The sequence below is a fragment of the Periplaneta americana genome, chromosome 2, assembly GCF_040183065.1.
Source record: "Periplaneta americana isolate PAMFEO1 chromosome 2, P.americana_PAMFEO1_priV1, whole genome shotgun sequence".
Lineage (NCBI taxonomy): Eukaryota > Metazoa > Arthropoda > Insecta > Blattodea > Blattidae > Periplaneta > Periplaneta americana.
This window is the reverse complement of record NC_091118.1, coordinates 28,276,606-28,291,855: the sequence shown is the minus strand read 5'-3', so window position 1 is coordinate 28,291,855 and position 15,250 is coordinate 28,276,606. Positions and strand designations below refer to the sequence as shown.

At 36.8% G+C, this 15,250-nt stretch overlaps 1 protein-coding gene across 1 annotated transcript in view; it reads right to left on the bottom strand.

Moving 5' to 3' along the window:
- Window positions 1-15,250, bottom strand: part of LOC138691325 (tRNA dimethylallyltransferase) — a 536,598-nt gene that overhangs the window by 16,096 nt on the left and 505,252 nt on the right. Inside the window, exon 7 of the mRNA XM_069813208.1 lies at window positions 1-15,250. This exon is cut by the window's left edge and continues 16,096 nt beyond it. Coding sequence (XP_069669309.1) covers window positions 14,972-15,250 — 279 coding nt within the window. The 3' untranslated portion in view covers window positions 1-14,971.

Below are 15,250 nucleotides of genomic sequence, written 5' to 3'. Positions count from 1 at the left end.
CTGTCAGAATTTGTAGTTCGGAAGATGATTCCAGTATTTCAGAGATTGGAAGTGATGATTTACTTATAAGATGCAAAGAAGGCAAAACACAAAATTCAAACGAGTCTCTCTATGTAGACATCTGGTCGAAGTGTCTCAAGCCACACAGAAGAGTTGAGTTGGCCGTTGGCCATTGAAGAGGCTGGTCCAGTTCAACCATGGATGCATGCCAAATATCCGGAAAAGGCTATACTCGCTGGGCTGCTGATCCGGAGCTGCATTCAGGCTTGGATTGGATCCCCCTTTGGTCTCAATGAATGGTTTCTTCCGAGGTTTTCCCCAGCCGTGGGACTGAAGCCGGATGGTCTATGGCGAGTCCTCGGCATCACTTCATTTCCCCCTTTGATTTGATTACCTGGTTGGTTTCTTCCGAGGTTTTCCACAGCCGTGGGACTAAAGCCAGATGGTCTATGGCGAGTCCTCGGCATCACTTCATTTCCCCCTTTGATTTGATTACCTGGTTGGGGTTTTCCGAGGTTTTCCCCAACCAAAAGGCAAATGCCGGGTAATCTTTTGGCGAATCCTCGGATCTCACCTCATCATTGTAGAAAATTACTACATTGTAAAACTGTAAAAATGGTAAAATATTGTAAAAATTTGTAAAAATGTAATTGTAATATTGTAAAATTTTGACTTGTTCCACATCTTAAAGCTTCATTGCTCATGTAAGAGCTATGGAAGATAATAAATGAATGAATGAATGAATGAACAAAAGTGGTCTTTCTCGAAGAATACACACTTTAAAGCTCTCAAAGAGAAGAGACAATAGAAGGGTTATGAAGAGCAAAATCCAGAGGGACATGAAGTTTCAGAAGTATCGGAAGGCTGTTTAACTGCCAAAACCTAGGTCTGAAAACCAAAAGAAGAGAGCTGAGGGCCAGACATATGGTGCTGAAGTCTTCTAATAAGTGAATGTAAGTTGCAGCATGCATGGAATATTTTAATTATAAACATTACTAGTGTCAGGATAAAATGAAACTTCTTTTTGCAATTCTCGAAAAAGAAAATTTATATATTTTTCAATCTTCAAAAATGCAAAAACTCAAAAACTATTAGAGATAACTACATGAAATTTGTGTGCCATCTTCAAAACATATCATTGAACAATTTCTCTAGAGGAATTTTTTTATATTTCCATTTCCTTAAAAGATATGATTTTTATGTACACATATATATCTAAGAAATATGAATGTAAATTTAAAAAATTAAAAAATAATATTAAAACATAACATTTTAAAATTTCCTCTAGTAGAATTATTAAGGCGTTCATAAGTTTTCATTTAAGCCCAAAATCAAGTCTGTGTGCGAAATAATAGTGGAGTTAATGCAATTTTTTTATCGGCATCTATATTTCTATTGTTTTTAATGAGGATAACCACTGGACTCTCACAAAACTGAAATCAGTATATTAATCCTGTTTTGTATGGTGTTTCAACATGTTCATGTATTAAAATACCTGCTAGATAAAAGAAATAAGAAAAAAATGGAATTTCATAGGTCCCCCCTCTTAAAATGATGAGATTCAAGATCTTAAAGGAAGCTTAGAACAATTCATCAGCTCCAGCAGAAGTCAAGACATTATACAGTATACGCAGGTGCGATTGTTGCTGACACTTCTAGAGGTAAGAATTCACAGAGAGAAGGTGGAGGGGAATGATTCTGTGGAGCTGGGAATTGTCATGGGAAATATGGAAACGAAATGGAAAGAATTGCAAGAAAACAAGAATCGAGGAAGCTGCAATAGAATTAGAAAGGATGAGAATTGTGGAGAATTTAAAGCTGAAAGAGAAATAATTACAAGGGAAACAAGAACTCAGGAAGAAAAAAGTTTTGAGAATTGTGAAGAATCTCAAGCTGAGGGGAAATTATTATACAAGAAAATAATAATTGCTTAATCTAGTACAAATTAATTTTTTAATAAATAATATCACTCCTGCATCAAATAATGTAAGCAGTCATATCATTAATGTACAGCTCCTGCAAAAGATCTGAAAGCCCTGTGGCCATTGAGATTTAAACGGCAGGTTCCGGTTCCTGGTCATGCATAAAGTCCTTTTCCAAAACATTTCTCTCAGTCAGTTGTTCACTCGATCTCTAACAGGTGCTTGTAGTGAATTGCTTTGTATTACATTACGGAAGTTCAAAAATATTCAGTGATAGCATTTATAAGTGTGTGTATGCGCGTATTTAAATTGTGTATACATATATGTAGAGTTAGATTAATTGTTTATAAGTCGCAGTTCTTAAAAAAATGGTTCCAGTTATTTAAAAATTAAAACAGAAGAAGCTTCATAGTCAAATGAAAGAAGTTATAAACATTGTATTGCTGTTTATGTTCTTCTACCTCACTTGTATGATTTTATCCTCATTGATGACGAAATTATTGTCAAGAGACTGACCCATTGCAATAGTCATGTGATGAGGTGATTAAAGAAGAAGATAATTCTTCACCAGACGAATGCACAAGAGGACGTCAATTGAAAACAGTGATTTTTTTTTTTTTCATTTAATTTAATGAACAAAAGTGAAAAACGGCTGTATAATTTTTCGACGTAATCTCCTTGACGTTCAACACAGATCCTGCAGTGCATAGGAAGTGCACGAATTCCTCTGAAGAAAAAATATTTTGCAGTCGTATGTGGAGCCACTCATGCACTGCCTGGTGCACTTCTTCATCAGAACGATATGTCTTTCTTCCAATCAACGGTTCTTTGAGTGGTCCAAACATGTAATTACTTGAGGTGAAGTCTCGTGAGGATGAAACAAAACCTGGGTACGCTACCGCCAACCCAAAACAAGGACAACAAGTAAGGAATATAGCCATTCCTCAAGAACCAAAGAACCAAAACCCAAGAAGTTCCAGAAGCAGCCGAAAGGTTATGCCTACCCTCTTTTGGGACCAACTACACGTCTAGGGGAAACACTCACCAGTGTGTCATATTCAGATTTGTTAAAAAATCATCTTCGGTCTGCACTCAAATCAAAGCAACATGGACGTCTGACTACAGATGTCATTTTGCAACATGACATTGGCCTCATACTGCCAGTGCAACAATTGCAACCATCAATGACCTTCACTTTGATTCTCTTCCACATCCACCATACTCACCAGACCTTGCCTCGAGTGATTACCACATGTTTGGATCACTCAGAGGTAATGGGAGGAAAGACATTTTGTTCTGATGAAGAGGTGCAAGAGTGGCTGTGCACATGACCACAAGATTTTTTTCAGAGGAATCCATACACTTCCTACGCACTGGAGGACCTATATTGAACGTCAAGGAGACTACAGTAGAACCCCGATTATCCGTCACCCTATTAACCGATTGTCGGATTAGCCGACTGTCTTTGGTTTTTTTTTTTTGGCTACAGAAATATATGAAGTTCTGTACATTATATTAGCACGTTATTTTTTCGAGAGAGGATTATTACAAGACTTTGCCCTTACACAGTACAGTATGTTCTACTGTTCAAGTTGTCGTATTGTATAACTTCTGTATAAAATTTCTTCCACGAGTATCAAAATAAATCGTGTTGTAGGCTACTAAGTACAGGTATCAAAAAGTGCAAATAGAGTGGTTTGGGGAACGAGAAACTGTGGCTCATCTCAGAATACGAAATTGGAATCACAACTGTTTGCAATTTAATAAAAATCAAGGATAAAGTGTATAAAGTACGTAAATCTACAACATGAGACGTCCACTCTTCCTATCTTTCAACAGACAGCCATTAAAAGGAGTTTCCTTGCAACTAACAACCAGATTTAAACCAGTGAACTTCTGATCCACTACCTGACGTGTTCAATACTAGACCATAGAGGAGCTTATGAGACTGTAAGCATTATTCACTAAATTTACGAAAATCTTTTATGTATGGATTATGCAATTTTTTTTATTAACCGTTCAGCCCATCCCCTTCATTACCACGGATAATAGAGGTTCTACTGTATGTCGAAAAATGATACACCGGGTGTTTCACTTTTGTTAAATAAATTAAATTAAAAAAATATTTACGGTTTTCATTTGACTCACCCTCATAATTTGACTTTATATTTCTTAGATGGAGCAAAGGACATGCAATGATGCAATTAAAGAAGAAGATAATTCTCCATCAGGGAAACGTAATTTGACTTTACATATTTCTTAGATGGAGTAGAAGTCATGAAATGACGAAATTACATCTTTCATGAGACGAAAGTAATTCGACTTTTTTGTTTATTTCTGCATACTCATATCTACTATTCAACTGATGAATAGTTTATGCTTGCAAATTGAATTAATCTGCTTGGTATGCAATATGTTAACTTTTGACTTGTTCCACATATCAAAGCTACAATGCTGACGTAAGATGTATGGAATACAATACATTAAATATAAAACTTGTTTATGGACTTTTAAGAGGCAGTGCAGTCATGTTCCCTCTGTTTGATCAATGCAACTAAACAGCTGAGCATTCAATGACTATTAAGAGTGCTATGTTAACAAGTTTCTGCGAAATGTTCTTACAGTCACCTTACTCAAAGAAAGTGTGATATCCACATGCCAAAGAAGAGGTGGATGATCACCCAAGTAGAATACAGGTATTGTGTGGTTAGCACAATCATCACCCCAGCCACAATATTCATTCACCTTGTGTGAAGGAGAACACATATGTAGAGCCAGGACGAGAAGTTATGGCACCAGCGCGAGGGACACATTTTAGTTCGTTTGCTTGGACTGTGCCGTTTATATTTCGGCACATCTTTCTTTTCTTTTCTATTTCTTTTAGTATTTTTTCTATCCTCATATTTTCTCTGTTAATTTTAATTATTCTAACTTTTCATAGATGGCTTGTAGTTTTTTCTTTCTGATCTAGTTCTTCTTACTTCTCGTAGATGGCCTTTCTCTCTATTTTCTTTTTTTTATGCTCTGTTTCTGTTCCTATAAACTATGATAAGTTGATACTGAGGGAGCATAAATTTTTTGAGCCGGGGAGAATTAATCATTTTGTAATAACGCTTGCTGATTGGTCAAGACAGTGGTGTGATTTAGATTTGGTCTGTGAAGCGAGTTTCATCTCGAAAAGTAGCATCAGTCTAGTCGTTGGGCTCGAGGAGGTCGGACGCGTGGCAGAGTGCGAGCTGTTGCGCGGGCAGGGACCGGGTTCGATAGTTCTGCCTGGGGCAGAATAGTAATCGGTGTGCGGGAACCTACAAGTGAATTGTAGAAGATATTCGGGTGGAGTTTAGCGGCGAGTTTTGGGATGTACTTATTAGTTTGAGCTGCTATCATTTTCCAGACGGATTTGTGTTCAGTCAACTCTGGTGAAATTCTGGTCGGTATTTGTATTTTTGGTGGACCGTTACTCGAGTTGTGAAATACCTAAAAGCCTGCCTCTAGAATTCATCAGTTCAGTGAGTTGGTTTCGATTTACGTTTAATCAAGTTTTTGCAGTAGAACGGATTTAAACAGTATGGAATCCACGACGAAGGCGCCCATTGTTGAGTGACGTTTGAGGGGTGAATAAACTGTATAGAACGGTTAAGTGTTACGAATTTATGTTGCATGATGTAATAAATAGTTGTGTTTTACAGTGAATGTGTGTTATCACTTGACTACCTCGACACCCAGATTACCATCCTGATCATAACGATTCATGGCAGGGTTACTTCTTATTTAAATGTCTTGTTTTCCATCTAAGAAGTTGAGACGTTCAGAGAAGACAGACAACCTCAAGTTAAAAGAAGAAGGCCCGAGGTCGTGTCAGGACTCACCCTCACACTCAACTGGAGGGGTGTTGGGTCAGTTGGTTACTAGCATTCCGAGTGTTCAGATCATTCTGCTACTACCGCTATTGCTAATACTGAAAACATTGTCCTTCTGAGTTCCCTCATTATGGCATTGTCTAAGGTGTGAAATCATAGAGTAGTTCATGAAATAGCATACAATGTATGGAAATTCATGTCAGAAGAGGTTGTAAATGGAATATCAATTCCATTGAAAAGCGTGTGTGCAAGAGTACTGGTTGCCACTGGTATTTCAAAGTGAACCTTGGCAAGAATCAAGGACGAAGGGAAAAATATTGAGGCAGGAACAGCAGATTCTTTCTCCAGTCCGGAAAAATCACAGCCGAAGAAGAAGATTGTTGTAGCTGTAGACAGTTTTGATTAGGAAGTCATAAGAAGACACATCTATAATTTCTACGCTACACATAAGCAGAGACCGACTCTGCAATCACTTCGTCCAAAAATGGATGTCAGTGTATGATTATGTGAAGAAAGTAGAGAACAATTACATTGAAAGTGAGCACGTGATGGACAGTATTTTGGAGAACATTTCCATAAACTTAGGGACATCCGATTCCAGCACAAATCAGTCGTCTGATTCGGACGGAGAATAAGAATATAAAGATGGAATAGCGGGCGTAATTTCATTAGGTACCTTCGGACTCTTGAGTAGGAAAGGAAAGTGGTGATACTAAGGTAAGACGAATGTTTTTAGAAGGAGATGAAACGGATATGCCTGCCGCTCTGAGCTTGAGAACCGTAACCCAAACAACCCCCACTCCTCTACCCTGCTGGCCGGCAATTTAAAACTTTGCGCAGGTTGTGCCATAACATCTCGTCTCAGCTCTAGCATGTGTGTATGACAATAAATGGTTTGGCAAGGTCCTTGAAAAGTCACACAACACTCATGATTACAGTATTAAGTTTCTCCATCCAAATACTCCAGCGGTTTCTTTTCTTTCTTCTGGCCCACCAGTGTAGGTACCAATGGTGGCTGATTGCCTGAGGCAAGTGAGGCCAGATGGAAAGCATTAAGAATAATTAAATCTACTTTCCAGAAAACAGAAGGCATAATATGACTTAAGGGTAAGACATGAGAATAATTTATAATGGAAAAAAGGAGTTAAACATGGAGATAGTTTAAGCCCTTTGTTATTTATAATATTTATGAAGTAATGAAGAGACAATGATATAATCCATAGTAATCCCAAATGTTACAAAATAGCCACTCTACACTCTCTCAAGAAGATAACAAGTGACTATCACAATTTACTGCAATGAGAAAAGTTCATGAAACAAGAAATTTTATCTCAGTAGAAAGCTACCGTGGTAATTACTGGACTTGTATGAAACAGGCTACAGGGATAAAGTCGCAACAATCTCTCCCAAAATTTTGCAATGAGGAGTTTCCAGTCCTGACTATAAGAATGCGTTAACAGCAATGGATGCCACCTTACTGGTGTAATGTATAACCCTTAGAAGCCAGAAGACTTTTACCACTATCGCATGCAAATGTCTAAATCTTAACCAGAGGTTCGTATACCTGCATAATAGGGTAAATTCGTGTTGGGTTCATTAGCCAAGCGGTTTAAGAGGAGTATAAATGGCCATTTTGTTGAAAATTTTTAATTTTTGTGTTTCTTTATGCAGGAACATTATTTGGAATTTGCTGTTTAATTTGGTGTACGATTTATTAAATGTGAGTGACTGGAAGTATACTTAATTCTTTTTTTTTTAAACTAGCTGCATAGGCCATTTTTTAGAATTTCATAAACCATTGGTCAGTTAAAAATTAATATCTCAAGAACCTTAAGGTCTGCAAGGCTGTGGTTTGACTTAAATTCTAGTGGAACCATTGCTGCATAAGTTGGTAGAACTTTTGTAACAGTTTTGACTCTTGTTTAGGTTGTGCATGCGATATTCTTGGTGTAACTTGGGTAATTTTTTCCTTCTTGTGTTGTTGTGCCAGTACACTATTGATCTTGCATATCAATTATTACATTTGATCATGACAAGAGCAAAAGGAGTGTTCAAAAAAGTAAAAAACAAAGTTAATCGGTACTACAGAACTTATTCTTGTGTATCAGAGGTTGTGAGTGGGGTTAGGAATCAAAGTTCACCTAGTACTTCAGCTCCACAAACTGAGACACCTTCAAGTTCTTCCTCCAAAAAAGAAACTTGTGAAATGTGATGAACTATATTCAAGTAAGAGAAGTGCAAATGATAACATCATTAGCATCATTATAGATTTGAGTATTCTCAATTCAGTGTTCAGTGAATTTACAAGTTGTAGTTTATGTGAAAATAAACATCACTGAAGATGTCTCTAAAGATCCGTACACACTCAGCGAACGAACAACGAATGAACGAACGACATATGAATACATTCGCTGATTGAAATCGGAACGTGTGTATGTCGCAGCAAAGGCAAACCGATCGTTTAGTTTGCCTTCGGAAATGATCCGTCACTTGTCGGTACATCAAAGGAAGTTGGTATATTCGTTGTGGACAGGATCTGCCACTAGTTTGTAGTTCATAGCAGAATGCAGCGCTTAGTTTAATTTCACCAATAGGATGTCGAAACTGGAGTGGATCGAAACTGGAGTGGATGGAAGACGCTGTTATAAATCTTATTAATGCATATAGGGAGCAGGAAACTTTATGGAATCCCAGGCATCCTATTTACCACAATAAAGTAAAAAGACATGATGTTTGGGAAGCTATTGGAAAGATGTTCAGCTGCAAGGTAAGCGAGTCGAACACGTGCAAAATTTTAAAATTACTTTTGTTTATTTATTTTCAGTGGATACATATTTGTTGTTTATTGTAGGGACCAGAAGTCAAAAAGAAAATTGAGTCCCTACTGACATCATTCTGGAGGGAAAGACAGAAGTCCAAAAAAAGATCTGGAATGGGGAGTGATGAAGTATACGAGTCAACTTGGTTCGCGTATACACATATGTCGTTCCTTTTGGACAAATTCACGCCCAGAAAAATCTAAGTTTTAAACCTTGTGCGCACAAAATAATTATTGGCACTGAAAAACTTTTCATAAGCATGATGATGCACATTCGACAAACACAAACAAATCTTTCTTTTTAGTATTTTAAGATATTATTGTCGGTGAGGTATCCACATATTTAGACTTTCCCCTGTCTTGCAGTCGTACCTTAATAAAATCTTCCAGTTCTTCAATTATAGCTGTACATACTTCTGAACAATCCTGGTAATCAGCTGTTTCGACACTTTGAATAAATGCATTAAACTTGTATACGAATCTCTTGTAGCGAGATATCGAAGTGTTAATGCTAGCCTTTCCTGAATAGGTATTGCTTCTCGCCAGCCTGTATCTTTCTTAGAAATTTTTGGGCCTATTTTGCACAATAATATTTCGAAGTCTGTTTCTGAAATGCGACAGAAGTTGTGAAAATGTCCCGATTCAATTAGACGTAAATCATGTAGCAAGTCAGTGCCTCTATATTGATTGCGACTTTCATACAGTGGTGTCTGCCACCATCGCCTTTTGTTTTTTTAACTTTCTTTTTGTTATAATGACGGCTGCACTTGCTATAATTATATTTTCGTATGCCATTATTGCGGATAATCAGCTAACGTGAATGTTTTCTGACCATTTGCTGATGATTTGTACGTTGCTCCAAACAGCGAATGAACAAGGGAGTTTTGCTTCATCATTCGTTTGTTGTTTGTTCGCTAAGTGTGTACGCACCTTAATAGATATGGGTTAGTTTGTAGCTTGACAGTTTCATGTGAAAATTGTAGAAGCCAGAAACAATTTTATACTTCAGAAAAGTGCAAAAATAATTAATTGAGTCAAACATAAGATATTTTTATGGATTGAGGTGTATTGGGAAAGGGCCTACTCTTGGGAAAATATTATGTGGTATAATGAATCTGCCACACCCCACTACAAGCATATCAAAACACAGAGATTTTACTAGAAAAAGTGGCAGAAGAATCAATGAAAACTGCAACACAGGAGGCAGTTGAGGAAAATAAAGACAGTGAGACACCTACAGACATTACAATTGCATTTGATGGTACTTGGCAGAAGAGGGGCCATCAGTCTTTGAACTTCTGTGCAGCTACCACGAGCATTGACACAGGTAAGGTCCTAGATGTAGAAATTTTATATAAACATTGCCATAGATGCAATATTGCTGGGTCAAATGCAGACAAAAAGGCGCAGCATGAACCAAAGCGCACCAAGAATTATACAGGCTCTCTTGGAGGCATGGAAAGTACCTCAGCTGTAAAAATTTTTCATTGGTCTCTACAAGAATGAGGGGTTCGCTATGTGCAATTCATTGGAGATTGTGACTCTAGCTCATTCAAATCTGTTGTTGATAGCAGACCTTATGGCAACAAGATACCAGAAAAGTTAGTGTCAACCATGTACAGAAAAGAATGGGCACATGACTTCGACAGAGGAAGCAGGAGCTGTCAAAGACACCACTGTCTAATGGCAAGACTATTAGGGGTCATCTGCTAGACAATACCATCAATCAACTATCAGACTACTATGGTCAAGCCATAAGAAGCAACGAAAAATAACCTAGATGGTATGAAAAAGGCTGTGTGGGCAACCTTTTTTCATAAAATCTGTGGCTGGGATGAAAAAGTTCTTAAGTCAATTTTTTGTGAAAATGAGATTTTTATATATTCTGAAAGCGGAAACAATTCTCTACAATCTGGTAAAACGATTAAAGAGAAATAAGACTCCTGACTGGATTTATAGGGCGTTGCCAAATGTCCTAAGTACTTTTTGAATTGAGCACACATAGAATAAAGGACTTAAGAATATTTAATACTTTATTCCTTACAAACCATCACACGCTTCCCTATTGAAAAGTCTAACTTGTATTTTAGCCATTTTATCACATACTGATGCCCTTTCATTTTAGACTTGAAACACCAGGGTAAACAGTCCTATAATTGTTTAAGACCCATTTTGCATTCCTAATAATTTACATTTCTCATTTATTTTGACATGAAAAAGATCTTATGTTTAATAGTCCCTTCTACTCAGTTTGGGTTCTAGTCTTAAAAGAGCTTAAGTGCGGCTATTTTTGGAAATAATCAAGAAAATTGTTAAATGAGCTACATTACCTATTTTAGAAGAAATATAAACAAATAATATCCATGAAAAACCTCTTAATTAAAAAAATTCTATAATTGACACCAATTTCAATCTTTCTACTGCTCTCTTGAAAAGTATAAAATTTTTACTTACGATCTTTTTCCTCCCGGCCACAGAAATATCAACAGATGACAAGCCGATAGACAACTTTTGTTCAGACGAATGGTGTAAATATAAAAAAAGCTGAAGCAGCTGGAACTTTACATAAGTTTACCCACAAGAACTCTATACCTGAGGCTATTATGTTGGCTATAAAGTCAGTTTATAGAGATTTGGCAAATCTAGATCTATTGAAGAAGAGTCTCACAGGGAAAACACAAAATGTGAATGAGTCACTCAACAATGTAGTGTGGACAAGAGTACCTAAAAATGTATTTGTGGGGTTCCATACATTGAAGCTTGGTGTGTATGATGCTATCATCACATTTAATGATGGTAATGCTGGCAGACTGAAAGTATTGGAAGAGTTGGGAATGAAGACTGGCTGGAATACGCGAGTCATACTGGAGAGAAACTAGACAAGGTGCGAGTCGACAAGTCAGAGCTACAAGCCCAAAAGTGTCCAAGGAGGCAAGATCATTGAGGAGGAAGAGGATGCACTTGGACAATGCAGAAGATCATGAAGACTACAGTGCTGGAGGTTTTAGCTGTTGTTTCTATTAAGAATTGAGATTTTGTTTAAATTAATTTTTAATTGCAGTTTCTGAAAACTTATTTTTTTTTTTAGACAAATAACCCATTTTCCCAGGAACTGTAAAAGATTGACTCTTGATTTTTTCACAGTTCAGTTATAGTATCCTTCTGATATCATATCTCTAGAATGGTAGAGATAGCTTGTATATTTGGCGTAAAATTAAAAAAAAAAGTTAAGGAAAAAATGTATAAAAAAAATAATACAACAGAAAAAAAATTCTATCCTAATTCCTAGCATATGTAGTTCAATGAAACTAAAGGAGTACGTTCATAAAGGATATATAAATGACCTGCCAAAGTTTCATTAAGTTGCATGTAGTAGTTCCTGAGTAAATGGGTCATGAAGTTAGCAAATTTAACATTAGTGGGATAGGCCATTCATACTCCCTTTAACGCACATAAGATATGTCCTGCCAGCATATCTCGTGGAATCTTTATATATATACAGGCCGAACGGTAAGGAACGTCATTAATTTCAGCAGGTTATTATTTGAGATATTTCAAACAAAAAATTTTAATACAATTTTGCTCGTTTCTGCTTCCTTTTTATATGAAACATTCATTAATTTAATTCCCAATATGCTCAATCAATTTAAAACAACAGTGAGATGACTGAAAGAATTTTAGTTTTGTCCTTAAGTGCAGAAATTTGATCCAAACAAATGTAACCTTTCGTTATGCAAAGGGATTGTAGAATGTAACATTAACTCGAATTTAATTTGTGCACTTTTGTGCTAGAAGTTATGAAATGGACGAAAAAGACAATCCTGGCACCATTAACTTTTCTGCCAGATTAATATTGTAAGAAAAATACTATAAATTCAAACAAATTTGTGTTAATCTTTCAAGGACTATTTTTAATACATATTAATCTAAACAAGTCAGTATTACTGAAACAAAAACAATTTACATAATAAATAACACATCTGCCTACTAAGCAGCAAAATTTGCTGGTAAGTGAAGTTTGCCAACAGGTCTCCTATTTATGACCATGGTTTTCTTACATGACATCCTTGGCTTCATTTGCTTACAGAGGAAGCCACTGTTAAATATTATTTATATGATTCTCTCTCATTTTAACTGGCTAACCAATAGTATCCACAATGTAGTTGTAAAGAAATACATTTCCATAAATAAATTAAACATGCCACAACCTTTTATGTATAGCCTATTGTTCAGAAAAAAGTTTACGCATTCTATAAAGCAGAATAACGATTTTATTGGAAACACATAACAGCCTAGATCATATATGTAACAGATAACTCCTCGCTACGTTAAAATCAGCAGCACTTTGAAGAGAACAACCACCAGGATCGCCACCCGTCTGCCGTAAATGAACACAAGATGGCAGCACAGTCGCTAATGCAATTCAAATGGATATTATGACGTGACTCCTTATGTAACAACTAGATGGCAGCGTAGTAAACCTGACAAAAGTTGTAAACCTCAAACCCTATAACCCCGACATATCTGTCACATATATGATCTAGGATAACAGTTTTGACATCTTGAAGCCATGTATCAAGTAATTTGAAACCACAATCTGATTCGAAAACTGGACACTTATGAATGTGCAAGGACTCTTTCTGGTTAAAGAAAATACACTACTAAAATCAAATGGTACCTTTTTTTTTTTTAGTTGATTATTTAACGATGCTGTATCAACTACGAGGTTATTTAGCGTCGATGAGATTGGTGATAGCGAGATGGTATTTGGCGAAATGAGGCCAAGGATTAGATTACCTGGCATTTACCTTACGGTTGGGGAAAACCTCGGAAAAAACCCAACCAGGTAATCAGCCCAAGCGGGGATCGAACCCGCGCCCGAGCGCAACTTCAGACCGGCAGGCAAGCGCCTTAACCGACTGAGCCACGCCGGTGGCGGTACCATTTTATGAACAAAATTGTTACTAATATGGTGCTTCATTTAATCGCTCCATTTCTATCAGCCAGTGGTTAACACGGGAGTAAAAAATAATTTCATCAAGAAAGATACATTTTAAAGGAGTTTAGCCTCTACTCAAAGAGTTAACGACACATGTCTTCAGATTTTCGTGTTACTAGTGTTATGCCCTACAGTGCTGACTAACTGTGGATGCCAAATGATATTCTCTATGCCAGGAATAAAGAACTCTGACTTACAATAAACAAATTTACTTTTATTAACAATATCGATGTTTAGTTGTTAATAGCAACAAAAGTGAGCAGAGCACTTGCATAGGTCGAAGTTTTAGTCTAAAATAAAGACATTCGCATGTGGTTAGTTTTTATGTTCACAATGAAATACCACTGTGAGGTTCATCATTTCGATAATCATGGCAGTTTTGTGGACCTAATTAATGACGATAATCAAAGCTTCTCTGTATTCATTTCACCTACCATCCACAACTCTCAGGTTTGAACCCATAACACGTGGATACAGAGGTGGGCATGGCACCCACTAAGGAAAACTGAACTTACAAGATTTTCGTAAGTACTGGAACATTCACCATACAGTTCCGATTTTGCCCTCAGAAACTTTTTGAAAGACTTTTCCCAAGTCTGATGAAACATCAAACGTTCTGGAACAAGATTATTACAATAATGAGGACACGTCATATGTATCTCAGATGGACAAATACAGACGTGGACAAATTATTAGACTAAAACGTTTTTCTTGGAAATATAATTCGTCATATCAACTATCAGTATAATTCACAGAGTCTCTATTGTTGTAAATATGATTGTTTATATCTTCTGGTATATTTTTCCAATGGTTAAGTACATTTTGTCTGGCTGTGTTGGTACTACTGAAGTTTTAATTACGGTATATACTGTAGAAGATATTCAACTGTTTGTTTTCCCATGGCCTGCAAGAAGACCGGACATGAACAAAATTGAAAATCTGTGTTCTATACTATAGAAGAAAGTGAACAAAAAGAGGCTTACAACAAAACATGGACTCATTTAAGCATTGTCTGATATCCAGCTAAATTATGCTGATATTCAAAGAAAGTGTCAAACTTTGGTTTCCAGCATCCCTGACAAAATCAACGTGTTAATAAAGAATAAGGGAATGTTTACAAAATATTAGTAACCTCCAGAGTCAATTTTCTGTTCATTATTTCTGCCGACAAATACAGCTTTGTTGCACATATAGTTAATTTGGTCCACGTCTGTAAATTGCAAGATGTGGCAAATGATCTGTCAAAAAGATCACATTGGGAAGAAGTACACATGGGGCACTGTCATACCAGTAAAATTCTGTCTCTGATATACGAGTACCGTAATAGTTTTGTCTGATCAAACCTTGTATAACGTGATACAAACCAGAACTGTCAATCAGTATGTACTTGCTTGCGTTTGAGCATTCTGTGGTGTTTCTTGGAGTGCAGGTGGTCGTTCCACTGGATGTCTCCCACAAACATTCTTCCGCACACTTCGCAGTTATGAAGCTTCATCTCGTTTTTCTCAGGACGTTCTGTGACAGGCAATGGCTCGATTGCAGCTGGTTTCTCACCTTTCAGGAAACTCTCCACTATCTGCACTGCAGGCCCCAAGACACGTTCATCCCACACAGATGGGTCTGTAGCATTCAGTCCATACACTGGAGGAAC